Genomic DNA, 17,536 nt, shown 5'->3' on the forward strand with positions numbered 1-17,536 from the left:
GGCAGTGGTCTGCGTTTTTCTTGCCCTAATCTCAAGAATGCAGCAGCCTCTTGAGAAACGCAGGGGTTTCCTCTGCTCTCAGAGCTACATCTTCATTTTGTTTTCTTAAGAGGACTCCCTGGATTGACAGGCCTCACCGTCGTGGCCCTGCTCCTCCACCATCTGTTTTCACCGATTCTGTCTGAGCACATCAAAGTCAATCAAGGGAGCAAAGCATTTTAAGACACACACACACACACACACACACACACACACACACTGCACCCTGGCAATGTATTGTGTGAGAAATAAAGAATACTTTTCATCGCACTTAGAAAGATAGACTCTGTGTGTGTGTGTGTGTGTGTGTGTGTGTGTGTGTGTGTGTGTGTGTGTGTGTGTGTGCGTGTGCGTGTGCGTGTGTGTGTGCGTGCGTGCGTGCGTGCGGGCGTGCGTGCGTGCGGGCGTGCGGGCGTGCGTGCGTGCACTCTGGTGTGTTTGTGTGTATGGTTTTCCATGTAAGGGTGACCTGGGAGGGATCCCTTAGCTCAGAGCACAGGTATGAGCAGCTTAGCTTTGTTCAGCGACTGCTCTGACGACAGCTCAGTGAGTCACCTATAGACACACCGTAGACTAGTCTTCTTTGGTCAGGTTCCAACAATTCCCTGACACCTTCTTGACAATAAAATAATCATTACTGGCATTGAGGCACTGCAGGTACTAGTTTGCAAATGAATGCAATGCTAAACTAGAAAAGGTTCTCCTCGGAGCACAGGTCAGCAACGTTTGTTGTGGCCGTGCATTGTTTAGGTATTGAGTGATCATAGATTGAACTTGTGTGTTGTATCTGACAAACTACTGACTAGAGGGAGATATGCCCATGGGGAAACCCCCCCATGATAATTATTGATGAAAATGGCCTAATTTCCCATCAGAGAAATGTAGCTGTTTCCGTTAGAAATATGTATTTGTGTAGTTCCTATAAATTACAGAAAAGGAACTTAAATCAGAACTGCTCGTGACATTACATAAATCAAACAAATCTACAAACTGTTATGCAGTAAATTTCGGAAAGTCACTTGACTCAAGCCCTGTGTCACCAATCAGAGTTGTACAGTTTGATGGTACAATATGCACCATCAAAACAGTTATCAAATATAACATACACAAATATGAAACAAAATCCTGCATTTACACAACAAGGCAGTTAGTAAATACAACATCTGACAAGATTTGACATTATGCAGCATAAATCCTACTATAAATGCGTCACGTCTCCTTCTGTCTGTCTGTGTGTGAGCGCGCGCGTGTGCGTGTGTGTGTGTGTGTGTGTGTGTGTGTGTGTGTGTGTGTGTGTGTGTGTGTGTGTGTGTGTGTGTGTGTGTGTGTGTGTGTACGGTTGTAATCCACGTAACTCGAGAACCGTTTGCCCCTCCAACTTCAAAATGGGATGAACAAACAAACAAACTACAGATCAACATATGGAATGAATTCTGAGGCGTTAATGTCACAACTAAGGGGTGATGGACTGACAACCATATATGGAGGCGTGAGTGACGGAGTGACGGAGCGACGGACTGCAGGTTTTCATAGTAATCTGTGACCTACAGTCGCAAATAAATAATAATAATGGATTACCTGTATTTTATTTGTAACAGCGTATTTCTACATTGCAGTATTGATACTTTTACTTAAAACACTTGGGTTCCTCATCCCCATGCTTTTTAGAACAATATCAGGCATCAGAACCAGGGACAGGTCACAGATCTGATCAAATGAATAATGAAATATCTACATATTGAATCAAGCAACTTGAAAACTGTCTGAGGTGCACACAAAAGACAGGTGAAAATGACACAACAAGTGTTCTAAAATATGAAATAACCGTAACCCCTTTGAGAGCACACTAAGCCTTCAACATCACAGAGAGTTGGGGTTTTGAATTTCATTCATTCATTCATTCATTCCAATTGAGATCACTGCATGTCTGTCAACACTGCTTTGGCAAAAGGCCTAGTATAGTGCAGTCATGTGAAGACTGCAGAAGGAGAAGGCGTGGTCTGTCACTTAGCAACCATAAAACACTGACCCTCAACGGACGACAATGCGGAAGGTTTGGATTTCTAGCTTCATTAACTCTATCAATTTGTTCATTCATGAAAGCTAGAGCTAGCTTGTGAAAGCCGAGAGGCAATGTTTGTTTTTGTTTGCATGTGCTTGTGTTTTTCTGTGAAAGTGGCTAAAGGTATTGACAGCACATTGTTCCTTAGCATTGTTTGTCATTATTTGCCAGCCGAATTGAATGGGATTCGCTATGCCTGAAAAAAAGAAAAATGTTTCATATAAACAAGGCTAGATGTTAGATGTTTTATTTTGCAAAGGAAGAAATACACAATATTTGTAAAAAAAAATATATATATATATATATAGCCTAAGATGACTAAAGTCAAGGGACATTTGTTTTTTTGACTGTTGACATTTTAGCCCGCCCCGTATTTATCGATTTACATATTTTTATTATCAGTTTATTCGTTAATTCGTTAATTATTTTATTTACATTTGCATTATCACATGGTGAGAAGAAGAGTGATAGGCTAACAGTTTGCAATCATAGACATTGAACCATAGGTCTGACGATTTATGAGTTTGCATATCTTAGATTAGATCATTGGTTCTCAAAGTGGGGACCCCTAGGGATCCTTGAGGTGGTTCCAGGGGGTCCCTCAGCAGCCAAATGTCATCATCATTTTAATCACTTTATCTATATCTTTTTACGTTGACCATTAAAGAATAGCAGATATACAAGCTCACAGCACTTCGTGCCGTGCTGCAAGCTTGTACATTTGATTTGATTTTAGAAAAATCTTGAAAGTGCTTTATTTTCCTTCTCAAATCTCAGCTGGAAGATCTCCTATGGGGATCTCTGCCCAAAACTATTTCTGATGGGGGTCCAGGGGCAAATAAATATCAATTCGGGGGTCCTTGACGCCGCAAAATTGGCAAGTTTGAGAACCACTGTCTTTAGATAGAACACTGTAGTGAAAACTGACAATGTTTACAGGGCATGACTGCAAAAACAACACATAGCAACAACTTGGCCATCACCTCGGCTGCCTTCCAAGACCACATCGCACGGAACCTCCTGGATCAGACGTTGTCGTCGTCACATGACCCTGTGAAGACCACCATCCACGGCAGAAAAGCATCCACAGATGCCAGGAAAAGGGAATGCAGGGACACAGGGACTCGGAAACAGAAACATCTGCAAAAGCACCAAAGCCAGGAGGAGAGAGAGTATGTGCTTGACCCCGCACCGCCTCGTTTAACATTAGGTACAGTATTAGGTACAGTAGAGAATTGGAAATTGATCGACGTTTTCCTTTATTTATTCAGGGAAGCCCTTTGAGAGCAAGCTCTCTTTTTTCGTGGACGCCTCGATTACAGCTTAAGAACAAGTGCAGTTATACAATACATAATGGAAAACAATAACAGACATTTGAACTTCATTAAAACAAATCACAGATGTAAATAAATATAGGGTTACATGAAACAGGTGCAGTCACTGTGTGATGTGTCCTCAAGAAGCACCCTGAATGTCTCTATGGAGGCAATCGAACCAGTTTCAGTTTGTTCCATGCTATGTGTGGAGCATAATAAATGAAAGCTGTCTTTCCTTGTTCAATGTTCATACGTGGATTGATATATCTAATGTGTGTCAGTGAACATGTTTTATGTCCAGAAGCCTTTGGTTCTAAAAGCGAGGATATACTGTAGATACAAAGGAAGTTTTTACCACACAATAAAATACAATGTTGCTCTCTACGAACTGTGAGAGATGGCCAACCCACTTTTTCATATAAAATACAATGATGGGTGCGAAAACCATCGACAGTAATAAATCGCAAAGCACTGTGGTATAGAAATAACCACTCCCCCTCTCATGGAAGTAATTGTTCCGTTATTAAAATCTCTTCCAGCACAGAAGATGGGTTTGGTGGCATCCCCGCCTAGAAGGCTGACAGTGGATGAGTGGACTCGGGTCAAGGTCAGGTCCACCCAGCAGGGAGACTCCACACAGCCCTGTGTGATATGCAGAGAGGAGTTCCGCCTTCAGCCGCAGGTAAAAAAAAACCTTATGCACAATATGCCTGCTGTTGGTTTCCTGTGAGAAAATCTGTCCTGAATGTTTTTTTTTGTGCATCATCACTCCTTTCCCACGCACGCATGCACGCATGCACGCACGCACGCACGCACGCACGCTCATGCATATACAAGGCTGCGTGAGCACACACACACACACACACACACACACACACACACACACAAACACACACACACACACACACACACACACACACACACACACACACACACACACACACACACACACACACACACACACACACACACACACACACACACACACACACACACACACACACACACTCAATATCCCCCTCCCACCGGCTCTTCTGTGTTCTAATCTGTGTAGACAACTGTACAAATTTACCCATACTGCCTTGGAACTCAACTGTGACGCGATGATGTAGCAATCAGTGTGTTACTGTGAGGGTCATTCAGTCTTTTGCACCTTTCTGATCCCCTTTTAAGATGCCAATCTCCTCAAGAATGCAGGGCCTAGAATACATGGCCTCAACAAAGCACAGTTGCCATAGACGCGCGTGTAAATATTAGTTTGACTCAGGGAAAAAAATGTTAATTAGTGCCTGCTAACAAGGAGAAAGTGACAAGTGGGGAATCTCTGTTGATTTGACATACATCCGCAAGCCCCTTCATTCATGGCTGAAATGGTGGGGGTCATGGGTTGAATTCTTGTGTTTTCCAGTATTGATAGGGCAGTTCAGAAACAACACATACACCAGCGATCACTCCACATGAGCATGTATTCCTTTGGACCTATTCGTTATTTCATCCTGCTAAATTTGAATATCAACCACACCTGAAAATGTCTGTGATTTAATTTTGCCTTCAGTTTCTATATTCCCTCTGACATGGCGTATATAGCTTCTTGTAACCTTGAGCGTTTCTAAGTGAGAAGTGGAAATTCTCTCTGGTCTAATGGCTTGTCGAGCTGCTGGAAATTGTGCACTGCAGGGGGCCCCTTTCTCTGGTGATGGAGTGTGTGTTGGTCAGGCCAAAAACAATGGGAAATCAATATCCCTCCCCCCTGCCCTCTAGAGATCAGAGCAAACTGGTCTGTGTGCCAAGCCCCACTGCGGCGACTGTGTCCTCGCAGACGATAAAAGAGATCCTGTACAGGTTTGTGTGTTTGTGTGTTGGGTGGTGGTGGAGGGTGGGGGGGGGCACAGCCAGCACAGTGGGGGTTATGCTGTGTCTCTCTTGGCAAATCACACACGCACGCGCGCGCGCACACACACGCACGCACGCACGCACGCACGCTCTCACACACACACACACACACACACACACACACACACACACACACACACACACACACACACACACACACACACACACACACACACAATACGGCTGTACCACTCAGACATAGACATTTTGTAAACATACCCCACAACCCTCAAATGATGAGTTTTAATGTCCGCACACGACATTTCACTCAGCTCAACCGTCTCTAAGACAGAGAGTATGTACAATGATTGTGCAATGGAGAGAGCTACAGTATGCTAGGCTAGGGTACGCTATATTGAGGAAACGTTTATAGTTTAAATAAAATGCATTAAGGTCTTTTGTATATTGGCAGAATTCACTTTGCTTGTGTTTGTTTATGTGCCCAAAGTGTGATTTTGAACATGACACTGAATGGATTTGCTACTTCCGGGTTTCTTGATCACAGAAGAACACAGAAGCAACAGATAAACATGATCGAGAATGTATCGCGGCTAAAGCAAAGGCCAACAGTGCTTTAACATAAGCCGGCTGTCCGTTCTCTAGGTGCTGCTGTCTTGCTCCCACGTGTTCCACAGAGTGTGTCTGCGGGCCTTTGAAAGGTTTTCGGGGAGGAAGTGCTGTCCCATGTGCAGGAAGGAGCAGTATGAAACACGGCTGATCCACGACGGTGCTCGCCTCTTCAGACAGCAGTGTGCCACCAGGTCATTGATTGGTCGAATACTGTGCCACCAGGTCATTGATTGGTTGAATACTGTATTAGACAGCAGTGTGCCACCAGGTCATTGATTGGTCGAATACTGTGCCACCAGGTCATTGATTGGTTGAATACTGTATTAGACAGCAGTGTGCCACCAGGTCATTGATTGGTTGAATACTGTATTAGACAGCAGTGTGACACCAGGTCATTGATTGGTTGAATACTGTATTAGCATTTGCATTAACAATTTTTTTTTTTTACTACGTCAGTACACACGCAACAACAGTTGTTACTTGTTTCTGATGTGGTCCTTTGTACCCAATTCATCAAGAAATACAGTTCACATGACACAAAATTCTAGATATATTTACAGGAAAGGTGTGTGTGTGTGCGTGTGTGTATGGGGGGAGGATAGATGACACTCCCACAGGCTTTCTTCTGTGGAGCGTGCTGAGGAAGTGCGTTGTTTGACTCTCAGGGGACTAGGGGAGACTTACCTACCGTAAGTCCAATTATAATTTGAAGACAGCCATGTTTTTAGGTCACTTTTAAAAGTGGATGTGGAATCAAGATTTTTTTAATGGCTGCTGGTAGAATGCATTTCCCCCCCCCATGTTTGAGACACATCTAGGAGCTCCCTCTGGTGTTGTGCCCACGTGATGCAACACGTTGTGAGCTTGTAGATCTGCTATTTTCACTATTTCTTAAAAGCGATTTTCATTTATGGAATGTTTTCATTTTTTGAAAATAGATAGTAGGAATTCAATATTCCATGACCTATACTATGTGCAGCGTGCACATGGAATTCGGCACATGATAAATACAGTGATATGCCAGATTTGCCATGAACAGACAAGAACACAGACTCACAAACAAACACGTGGGGGCTTTGCCATCCTGGAAGAGAGCACTCCCATCAGCATAGTGTTTCATCGTATAGCATGAGGTGATCACTCAGAATAACTTTGTATTGATTTTCAGTGACCCGGCCTTCCCTGTAATGTCAGTGATGCTTTCGGCTTCCTGCACATCGCTGGCGTGCCAATAATCACGATAACGCACATCCTCTCGTGTAATAATTACACACCACACAGCATGGTGTTATTCAATTAAATTCAAACTTTATTCAAGACACTCACAGGGGGGCCCATAGAGCAGAACACATACAACATAAAAACACAGTAGTAAAAAATAAACTATAAATAAACAAAGCAAACAAAGGTGTTAATTGCTTGATGCACTGTACTGTATATGCATTTGTCACGTTTTTCCACTCATTTATTCAGGTGTTTCCTTTGACTGTATATAGGATTCAAGCATGCTGGCGAGGCTATGCGGCTCGTAAGTGGTACAGTAATGTGAAGAAGACCAATCCCCCGAAAGATCCACGGCTGCGCCGCAAATTCTTTGAAAAAAAGGTACGTTGGTTCAAGGTTCAAGGTTGTACTTTATCGTTACAACTTGTGTACATAAGAGTAAAACAATTTTTGTTTGGCTTCCTTCAGACTCACGCTTCTTCTGTGGCATGAATATACCAATGGGATAAATGTTTTCAGAAAACTCTTAAGGATTTAGAAGGCGTTTTTAGAACCGGCGTAAACAGGTTAAACAAACAGGCTGAAGATATGATTGGAATCGGTGTACTGTAGACATTCTCGCAGGGGGCGTGGACATTTCAGAATGTTGATTCTAAGGATGTGTCATTGGCATATTAATGAGGGCTTGATTCTACAGGCGTGGCATATTGGCATAATTAAATGGGTCCTAGCTATTAATCATGTTAAAAAAGGGCAAAGTGTGATCGAGACACCACAAAGCTCATTTAGGGATGTTTTTGGGGAAGATAAATACTCCAATAACCATAAATAATGTGTTTTTCTGTCTGATGTCATGAGGAATGGGACTTCAAGGTTAATATCATACTTCGCTGTATAATAATGTGGGGGCCCACACAAAATATATATTTTTTCATTTATTTGAATGAATTAGCCTTTCGTTCACTTTGAACATACAAAGGTCAGGTTGACCTGTGTAGCCTATACTTTCTTGCAGCCTCCACTGACATTCACTGATCATTTTGCTGTGGCAAGTATCACATCCAAGGCCTGTGGGTTTCGACTACAGAGGGACTCACTGACCCCAGCGTGCACTTATTCATATACACAAATACACATACATGCACGTTGCACATGCACACTCGGCCCCCCTCACCCTTTCGACCTCCTTTGATGCATTGTGAATCATACACTGCTTGTCAACTAATTATGGAGAGTGTGTGTTTTAGTCAAACAGTCTGGACATTCCAGCAGGGTCCTCGGCTGTGGCCCGACCCCTGTCAGTCTGCCTACCATGTGTGGTAGGTAAGGATAGGTGAGCGAGGGGAGGGGAGGTATAGGGACAGAGTATGGCAGTAAGCTGAGGGATACCTGATGCTGGTTGGCTGTCATTGCAGGCATTGTTCTCTTGTCAAATTTCACAAGCTATATAAATCCCAGGGATACTTTGACTTATTGCGTTATTGGAGACAGAATGTGAGGGTGCATCGGTGGACGCCTGGGTCTTTTTAATTGGGGGGGGGGGGGGGGGTAGATTGTTTCCGGGTCATGGCTTTCAGAGTAAAAGCGCTGAGACAACGCCGGCCACCCAGAGCTCCTATTTTGAAGCACTTCCGGCACTGATTGTGTTTTAAAGGACGACTTCACCCATTCTTATCATTGGTCCTCACCAATGCTAAGATGGTACCATTTCGGTCTACTCACTCTGTGTCTCAGAGGAGGGCTGCGGACAACTTACAAGTTCAGAAACCCGCCTACCAGTGACATCATCATCGATGGGGAATCCAAGCTAATATAAACTGCATTCTTTCTATTCCTGGAAAGTTAGCATGCTATAATAGAAGCCATTGTTCTCACATTAATTTAAAAACAAATGTTTGAAAAAGAAAAACCAGCCTACGACGGTATAGGCGGGTTTGTCCACAGCCCTCCTATGAGACACAGATCAAGTAGAAATGGCAAAAGTAGAAAATGGTACCGTTTTATCATCCTACTATAAATGCGTCACGTCTGCGCGAGTGTGTTTACGGTTGTAATGCACGTAACTCGAGAACAGTTTGACCCACCGACTTCACATTCGACACCCGCGTTCCACACCCCCACAGGGAGTGCAGTGCCAGTATCGAGTCAGTCAGACCCACGCTTCTCCAGAACCACCACAAAAGGCTCTGGTCAGGCTCTGCCAGTGGGCCTAATGAGGCCAACTCCTTTCACCTGGGCCAGGCTCTGCCAGTGGGCCTAATGAGGCCAACTCCTTTCACCTGTGCAATTTCCAGCCTCTGCTTCAGCCAATTGAGGCTCAACCAATCAGGCTCTGCCAGTGGGCCGAATTGATTGCCCAGTACACTTTTCAGTTTGCAGTCTTCACACACAGGCACACAGGCACAACACAGATCTCCATGTGGGACACCGGCTGACAGTAAAAACGGGTTCTATGGCAACGTATATCATTAGGTTCCCAAGTTGCATCATTCCCAAGTAGGCCGGTGGCCGACTGCGACGGGCACGTACAGGTCTAGTGAGCATTAATGACTAATGAGGACCAATTATATGAAGGTAGGTTGAAAATGGGTGAAGCCAGATATCCTTTACGTTCACAAACATATACATACGTCGCTATGAGCGGTTCCTTTGCACGGGTATACTGATGGCTTGTCTGAAAGAAGCCTCATGTTACGTATGTCTTAAGTGCAGTGTAATCAGGCAGAGTGCCTACAGTCCTCATGATGCAAGGCTGACGACTGCAGGCAGGCAGGCCACACTGTACTGTAATGTATTGTGAGGGTCAGTGTGTCCTACTCATCCGTCCCCCATCATTGTCCATCATCTTGCCTGTAAACCATGCCGTAACATGCCACGTAAACAAAAAGACACAAGTTTATTGGTCCAATTAAGTCTGTTCTAGCAGATTAAGCTGTGGTAAATGCCCCATGTATCCTCGCCCCTGTCATGGACCTGCGTTTCATTCATTGTACACCAGACAGAGGCGAATATTAAAATTCAAGTCTGAACGCACCTTTAGAGATGCACGTTAATGTGGCCGATTAAATTACATTATATATACAGTATATATATATATATATATATATATATATATATATGCTACCGATAATATCGTGCATCACTAGTCTGACTCGTTTGATTTTCAGCGGGAAGACTATTTGCTTAGTTGCGTTGCCTGTACAGTACCATGGAGGGGTTTCTTTAGTGCTGCAAGGTAATTGGAGCAGCGTTGCGCACTCCCATGCATCCTTGTGTTTCTATGAACTTCCTGTTTAACCCGACGATAGCAGGCGACAATAAAGCATCTTTGTCCACTGAAGCAGCAGGTGTTCGTAGCAGCCAATCTACGAGCCTCGGAAATCTTATTCTTATCACGGAGGCTGATCCCGATGGTGGCCAGCTTTCCATTTCTACCTGTTTCGGAGGTCCGACCCTGTGTCAACACATTAAGGGGATAACTACTGACATAGATGGATTGCCGCAAGATAACGCCTCAGCCCCCCCCAGTCCGCTGTCCTGTGCACGTCTACCGTGGGCCAAAGACAAAGTTCACCAGGGCCTGTATTGTTTACCATGACTGTAGAAGTCAGCCAGGCTCATAAACCCCTCCATCTGAACGCCTAAACAGTTGTTTAATAATATTTGTGATAATTATATATATATATATATATAATTTTGAAAAAAACAATTTGCTAATGTTTCTCATCCTCCGCAACACAATTTTTCCGGTAAATACAACACATTGAGCAGGGCACTGCAGGGAGTTGAACCCCGTTCCGGTAAACCAGAAGTACCAGTACCAGTGCCTTAGCTTTTGTGTATTCAACTATTTGGGTAACGTGAGCTTTATCCTCTAATTCAGTGGTTCCCAAAGTGGGGTCCGGGGACCCCCAGGGGTACCTGAGGGAGTTCCAGGGGGGACCCATCTATTTTGTTCATGTTCATAAAGTGCTAAAGTGTTTAAAGCAGTGGTTCCCAAACTTTTTCATGTCAAGGACCCCCAAATTGACACTACTTAGCCTGTGGACCCCCATTTGAAAAGATATAGTCTACATTTAAAATTGCGGCCTGTGCCCAGCACCATGCCAAAGCTTTTTCCTGCAGGAAACACTGCTTGTGGTTGTAAATATATTGTTATCCGTGTTGCGAGGATGAGGGGGTACCTGGAAAAATATCTACCCCAAAAGGGGTACCTGGTCCAAAAAAGTTTGGGAACACCTGCTCTATTGCACAGTGCGCTCAGTGTGCTATATCCGAACGCACCCTACAGAAGACTCCATGCTAGTGGGACACACAGCTGTCTGGTCTTGATCTAAATGTTAAACAAGTAGCCTGTCCGTATGCCTTCATAGAATGTCCCCCTCCATCTAATATTTTGTCACTGATGTGCACTCTTTCTTTTCCCCCCCCTAATTAGCTGGAGGAGTTAAATGACTGCTTTCTCCAATACTGTCGCACGGACGTCGAGGCTTTTCTGAGTGACATAGACCGCACCTTGTCATCAAGCAGGCGGGTGTTCGACCAGATGGAGAGCGAGCATGTCTCTGAACCGAGAAATGAGGACTGGGACAGAATACAAAACCAGGTTGGGGAACAAAATGTACCACACTGGATCGAGGGAAATGAGAGTGGAAAAAGAAAAAGGCACAATCTAATCCTATAGTCTCATTCTCCTTGTGGCCTTGCCTCGTCACTTAACGTGCTATTGCTTGTTCAGCAGCAACTGCATCCCATCTGTTGTATAGAAAGAATACAATACAAATAATCTCTCTCATGGTCTATCATTCATTTAAGAACAAGTAGCAGTGGGTAGGTTAATAATCCTCTTGCTTTTACAACGAAAACACACACAGAAAACGACCAGGCTTTTCAACGCCTTGACTCTTCCATGGAAAGGAAAGGAACAAAAAGGTGCGCGCAAGACTTCTATATGTCAGCCTCTTTTTCCACTGCAGGGTGGGGGGGGGGGGACACGAAGGGTGGTGGAAACGAGACATCTTTCCTTTATCTGGTGCGAAAAGGTTATATACAGGACAGGGTCTGCTCAACCTCGACACGGGGGTATCAAACGGTGAACATGTTTTTCTCATGGGAAAACACTGTAAAACAGAATGCTTCTCATTATCACACATTTTAACGGTGAGGCCTGTTGATTGTCTCTCAATATGGAATAGGAAGCAGTCTTTGGGTTAATCATTGGTGGAGCTATATGGAGGCCTCCTTCATTTTTATTGGGATAGCAGCAGATGTTGTATTACCATGCAATGTATACCTTAGCATACTGGACAACGGTCCAGAGTTCTCCCGTCAGAGCTATGCTAACCACGGCAACTAATACAGTTGTTGCTTTTCAACTTGTTGGCAGGTCATTCAGAAGGATGTACGGGAGTGTGCCATCTGCCTGACGTCACTGTGCAGCCCCGGGCGGGGAGGTGAGGCAGGAAGACGCACTGTCCTCCTGTCGTGTTCCCACCTCTTCCACCAGCGCTGTCTGGAGGCCTTCGAGTCCTTCTGTGTGAACAGGAGACCCACCTGCCCCCTGTGTAGGTCTGCCTACTACAAAAGACTTGTCTGAGCGCTTCATTTTCATATGTCCAATTTTGTGATCTCAATATTAATGAATCTAATATAGGCCATGATATTATTTCTAAATAACCCCCCCCCCCCCAACAATAAAGCTAAAATAATAATAATATTATATATTTCCCCCCTCCTTTTTATTTGCAAACAAACCAACACCAAAAATAACAAAACATACATACAGCAAACTCATCATGAATCAATAGTAAAAAAGAACTTTCACAAATAGTTGCCAAAAATGACATGCAGAGACTGACATACAGACAGATGGACATAAAGAGGCTTGGCCTGCAATGAGAGAACTCTTAGAAACCCACAATTATGCAGGAAATACTTATAAAACTGAACTGGCAACTAGAAGCATTCGTTTTGCGATAGAAACAGAAGCCCAGAATCTCTGGCGAACATTGTGATTGTGATACTATGGCCTCTGATTGCTATTGTGTTCTGAACAATAGAAGCACTTCCCTGTCAGATATCGAGACCTGTGCAAAGGCCAATGTGACCATCTGTCAGCTAGCAGCTGAATGAAGTGTGAATGACAGGAACAGATACAAGCACAACTATTTGTCGAGGAAGCTCAAAACACTTTGAGTTTGAGACAATTATTGTAGCTCATCCAGACTAACTCATATTCTGTAAAAACCTTAAAAGGGAATCAAGCGATAATTCTATTTTATTTTTTGAGTGGTGCAGCCACTCCAAGGAACAGCAATGTGTGTCTGTCTGTTTAGAGTACCAACATGTGACAAAGTGGCGCTGTTGAGCTTCACACATACTGTGCACAGGTGCATGATGGGAAGCTGAGTATTTAGTGTTAGTGTAACACCAGCACAGAGCACAGTGCAGTACAGACTACGGTGTAGCACATGCACAGGTGCATGATGAGAGGCAGTACAGTAGAGACTACATAGTCCGACAGCCAATAGTCCTACAACCAATAGTCTGACAGCGAATAGTCCGACACCCCAACAGCACCACTCAGTTCAGACGGGTCTGATTATTTTTTTTAACATTTGGTTGACTCATCCCAAATTTATTGTCAAATAGCTTTTTTAAATTTTACCTATAGCTAAGACCCTCCCCAAACTGCTATGGTCTACTACATGGGTTAGACAAACCTCTCCACAAATAGTTTTCCTATATGATAAAACATTGTTTTAAAAAAGGAAATGTCACGCACATATTTTTCCAGTGCATATGGCAGGACTTGTTGGCGGATTTGGAAGAGATTTTGATGGTCTGGTTCCAAAAATGAACCAGTATTTAATGTGTAAAATCCATATTTACATTGGAATGAATGAGCCCGGCTGGAAAGTGTCTAAGTGGGAGAGGGTGGGGCTTAGCTAAAGGTGAATTGTCACAATGGTTACGGAGACATGAGCAACTGAAAGAAACATTTTGTCACAATGATAACAGCAATGTACTGGCTATTAACTAGTTAGTCTATCGAATGTCTGTCTGATCTCTTTCTAATAGCATTAGCATGGTGGACATTTCTCAGTTAACAGGGCCAAACTATTTGACAAGCACCTTGGCATTGGGCAATAACAAATACGTAAAATTGAATCATCCCTTTAATCATTCTCTTCTTTAGCATATCAGTAACTTTGGATCATCTTGATTTTTCAATTTTCACAGTATATTTTAAATTGGTACGGTCCAATGTTGTTTTTGAAGATTAATCAAATCAATGATTGCAGACAGGAAATGGAACAGGATTAAAACAACCCAACTGACTCTCTCTTTCAAAGACTGAATAGGGCACAAAAAATATCCAAATTAATTAAAAAATATATATATGTGGGAGGAATAAAAGCATAATAGCACTGCCTTAATGTGTTTTGAAATTTTCTGTTTTAACTTCCTCAAACAGGAGAACATGTGTTAAGCTGCTTAAAAAATTAAATAAAAAATCCATCAACGTAAAACATCCCCCATGTGCAAAGAACCTCAAAAGGTTTCGAATGCATATTAAATGTTTTCTCTTAAGTCCTTTTCTCGACACCTTGTCACACATTAATGACCATGAAAACACGTCACATTTACATCACCATAAAACGACCAGCTTGCTCAGGCATTTCACGGAATGCAACCGCACGGATAACGTAGTTCCACCACAGTCCCATTCTGTGGAACTGGAAAAGGTTCACTTCATTCATTTGCAAAGAGCAACGTCCACGGTAAAGCCCAACAGACTTTCGGCTGCAATTTTCAGAGATGCGTTAGGGTTTCACAGTGGTCTAGAGCGAACACACACGCACACGCACACGCACACGCACACACACACACACACCCTATGTACTGTATTACACAGGACGACGCACAACGAGACAACCTGTACAACAATGTACTGTAATACATGAAGCCTGTGAGATGATCTTTCTATAAGGCATTAGAGGTGGCGCTAGAGAGGGAGAACATCACACAACCCAGGGCCCGAGTCACCGAGTCTTTGTACCAACTGCATGGTTGCACATTTTCCCTCACATGCATTCTGTATGCCAGGGGTCTTCAACGTTTCTCAGGCCATGGACCCCTTAGCTGAGAGGAAGCGGGGACCCCCACTACATATTGGATTCATGTTAAATGTGTGTTTTAAAACTTAAACCTTCAATACTTTGTAAACTTGACCTTTGGCTCGGTACTTGGTCTGCTCTTTTTTTCCCCCTGTACACCAAACCTCTTCCCCCGACAATAGCCGATCTACAAGCTCACAACACGTCGCAGACGCTGCTGTAGATCTGCTATTTCCGGCTAATGGTCGCCCCAAAATAGGGATGCGAGGGTTCAAGTGGTTAGTGTAAAAAAAATAAAAATAAAATAAAGATAGCATAAAGATTTCCCGGTCCCCATGCAGTATCTCTGAGGACCCCCTAGGGGTCCCGCAGCCCCTGTTGAAGACCCCTGCATGTATGCAAAGACGGTTTCATTGTTTGCATTAGATTTTAGGTCATCTAAACCCTATGGCTCAGTGAGTCAGTCCCTCAATAGGCTAGTGGCCTAACTATTTACATCTAAATAATGCAAAAAGAGGTATGAAAACACAACACATTATGTACATGTGAATAAAACATTTACAAAAAAAGAAAATGTAAAATGGACACGGACTCTTAAAAAGCCACTCTAGTTTCCACATCTGTAGAGCGGCCTTCAATGTAGAGCCCCTAAAAAAGTTCTTACCTCAAAGTGATGACATCTTTCTCTATTAAAGCGCACTTCAGTAAAGCCAAATAAAAGAGGAACATACATATAGCACTTACGTGCTAAAATTAGAGGCCTATCAGTAAGTAAAGGTATGCAATTGCATAAATATGTAATAATTGAGTGCTATTTGATGTGCTGGCTGTGATGGATGGGTGAGAATAATACAAGATATCAGCACACCCTGAAGAGTATACCTCTGTATTTTCACCTTTTGAGCTTAAAGCAAATCAAAAGCACAACTTAAAGGATGAGCCATTGACGACATTGTCTGTTCACAATGGCGCCAATCAAAATAAGTCATACAATGTAGACATACGAGTAGACAATACGCTAGCCTGTGAATGCCCTGTCTATCAACTGATGCCAAGTAACTTGACAAAATGCTAGCAATTAAAAAACAATGACATCCTTTTAAATTAACAAACTACCATGTTAGGGGTTGGTTGGGGCAGTAACAGTCACAATGAAAGCAGAATGGGTTGTGATGTTTTATAAAAACAAAAGCATAACTTTGAAACGGGGCATAATAAGACTACGTTTAAAAACAAAAACAAAACAAAAAGCCATGGAAAACAACTTGTTTCAGCTGCTTCATCCGCAAGCTGTCGAAGTGGGTCGAAAGGAGCAGAATGGCAGGTAGCAGAGGGCTGGAGGAGGAAAGATAGTGTCCCCAGAAGCAAAGAGATGGGTGGTTTTTTAGAGTCACAGTCACGGTTTGAGGTCAACATCAAGGTCACTGCAGTGATGCCAGTTCTATTTCACGCCACCGACATTCTCCTGGTCCCCGCCTCCACCCGAGACACAGAGGATGGAATGTCATGAAGCTAAATTGCTCTCAGCCTCCGTTTGTTTGCAGCATCCGTCAGACACTGTCTGGGTTTAATACGTCTCTTCCTATCCTTTTCACCTTTAGGCAGCCAGGCAGGACTGGAAATCTCCCTTTGGCTGCGCTAAGATGTGTGTGTGCGTGTATGTGTCTGTGTTGATCTATCATCCCTTTCACAGAGTTTTCTGATGCCCGTTGGCGGAGAGCTTTCCAGACTCTGGGTCTGTGGGGCTGTTTGACAGTTGCAATTTATCCAGACCTGGGCAGGGGGAGATAAGGGAGAGAAATCTCATTAAAGAAAAGAAAAAGAAAAAAAGAAAGCCTCAGACTTTTCACTTAAGACGGAGGTATTGATGTGGCTTTTCTCCCCTCAGCACCCCTGTCTGACATTTCCTAACCTATCACTCTCTGTGTATCAAACTTGTCACAACAGGTCCCAGAGACTATAGCCACCATCTTTCCTTGTCACGTGTCAGTCCGAACACATTGGATTTGTCCGCAATTTCCTCCATTTTGTCACTCTGGGTCCCTGTGTCTGACATAAATCAACACACTCTGCTCAAAGCCACAGAGGAGGATATTGCTGTCAGTGCCACGCACACCTATCCTCTGTGGACATAAAACAGGATGGGATTGGATTGGCCACGTTTTATTACTGCATATAGGATGGACATGATTGCTTATATTCTACAATGGGCCTGACATCTCAAAGGCACTGTTACTCGTGCCTAAAATTGCAGGATATTCATTTTCATCACTGAAGAATACTTCAGTATTCTCGAGGACACATGTGGAATT

General features: G+C 43.4%; 2 protein-coding genes across 2 annotated transcripts in view; one reads left to right on the top strand and one right to left on the bottom strand.

Moving 5' to 3' along the window:
* Positions 1-3,043: 3,043 nt before the first annotated feature.
* On the top strand, positions 3,044-12,700 carry rnf32 (ring finger protein 32; the record flags this gene model as incomplete). The annotated part of the gene is made up of 6 exons (XM_080793325.1): positions 3,044-3,311; positions 3,957-4,099; positions 5,914-6,071; positions 7,377-7,485; positions 11,543-11,710; positions 12,491-12,700. 6 exons carry the CDS (start codon positions 3,044-3,046, stop codon positions 12,698-12,700), a joined length of 1,056 nt encoding a protein of 351 aa, XP_080649451.1.
* A 127-nt stretch (positions 12,701-12,827) lies between these two features.
* The window catches only part of lmbr1 (limb development membrane protein 1), a 47,595-nt gene continuing 42,886 nt past the window's right edge, over positions 12,828-17,536 (bottom strand). The window contains exon 17 of the mRNA XM_080793526.1: positions 12,828-16,997. Within this exon, the coding sequence (XP_080649652.1) occupies positions 16,912-16,997 (86 nt within the window). The 3' untranslated portion in view covers positions 12,828-16,911. The remainder of the gene's footprint in view (positions 16,998-17,536) is intronic.

This window comes from Protomyctophum bolini, assembly GCF_963924005.1.
Source record: "Protomyctophum bolini genome assembly, chromosome: 21".
NCBI classification, from domain to species: Eukaryota; Metazoa; Chordata; class Actinopteri; order Myctophiformes; family Myctophidae; genus Protomyctophum; species Protomyctophum bolini.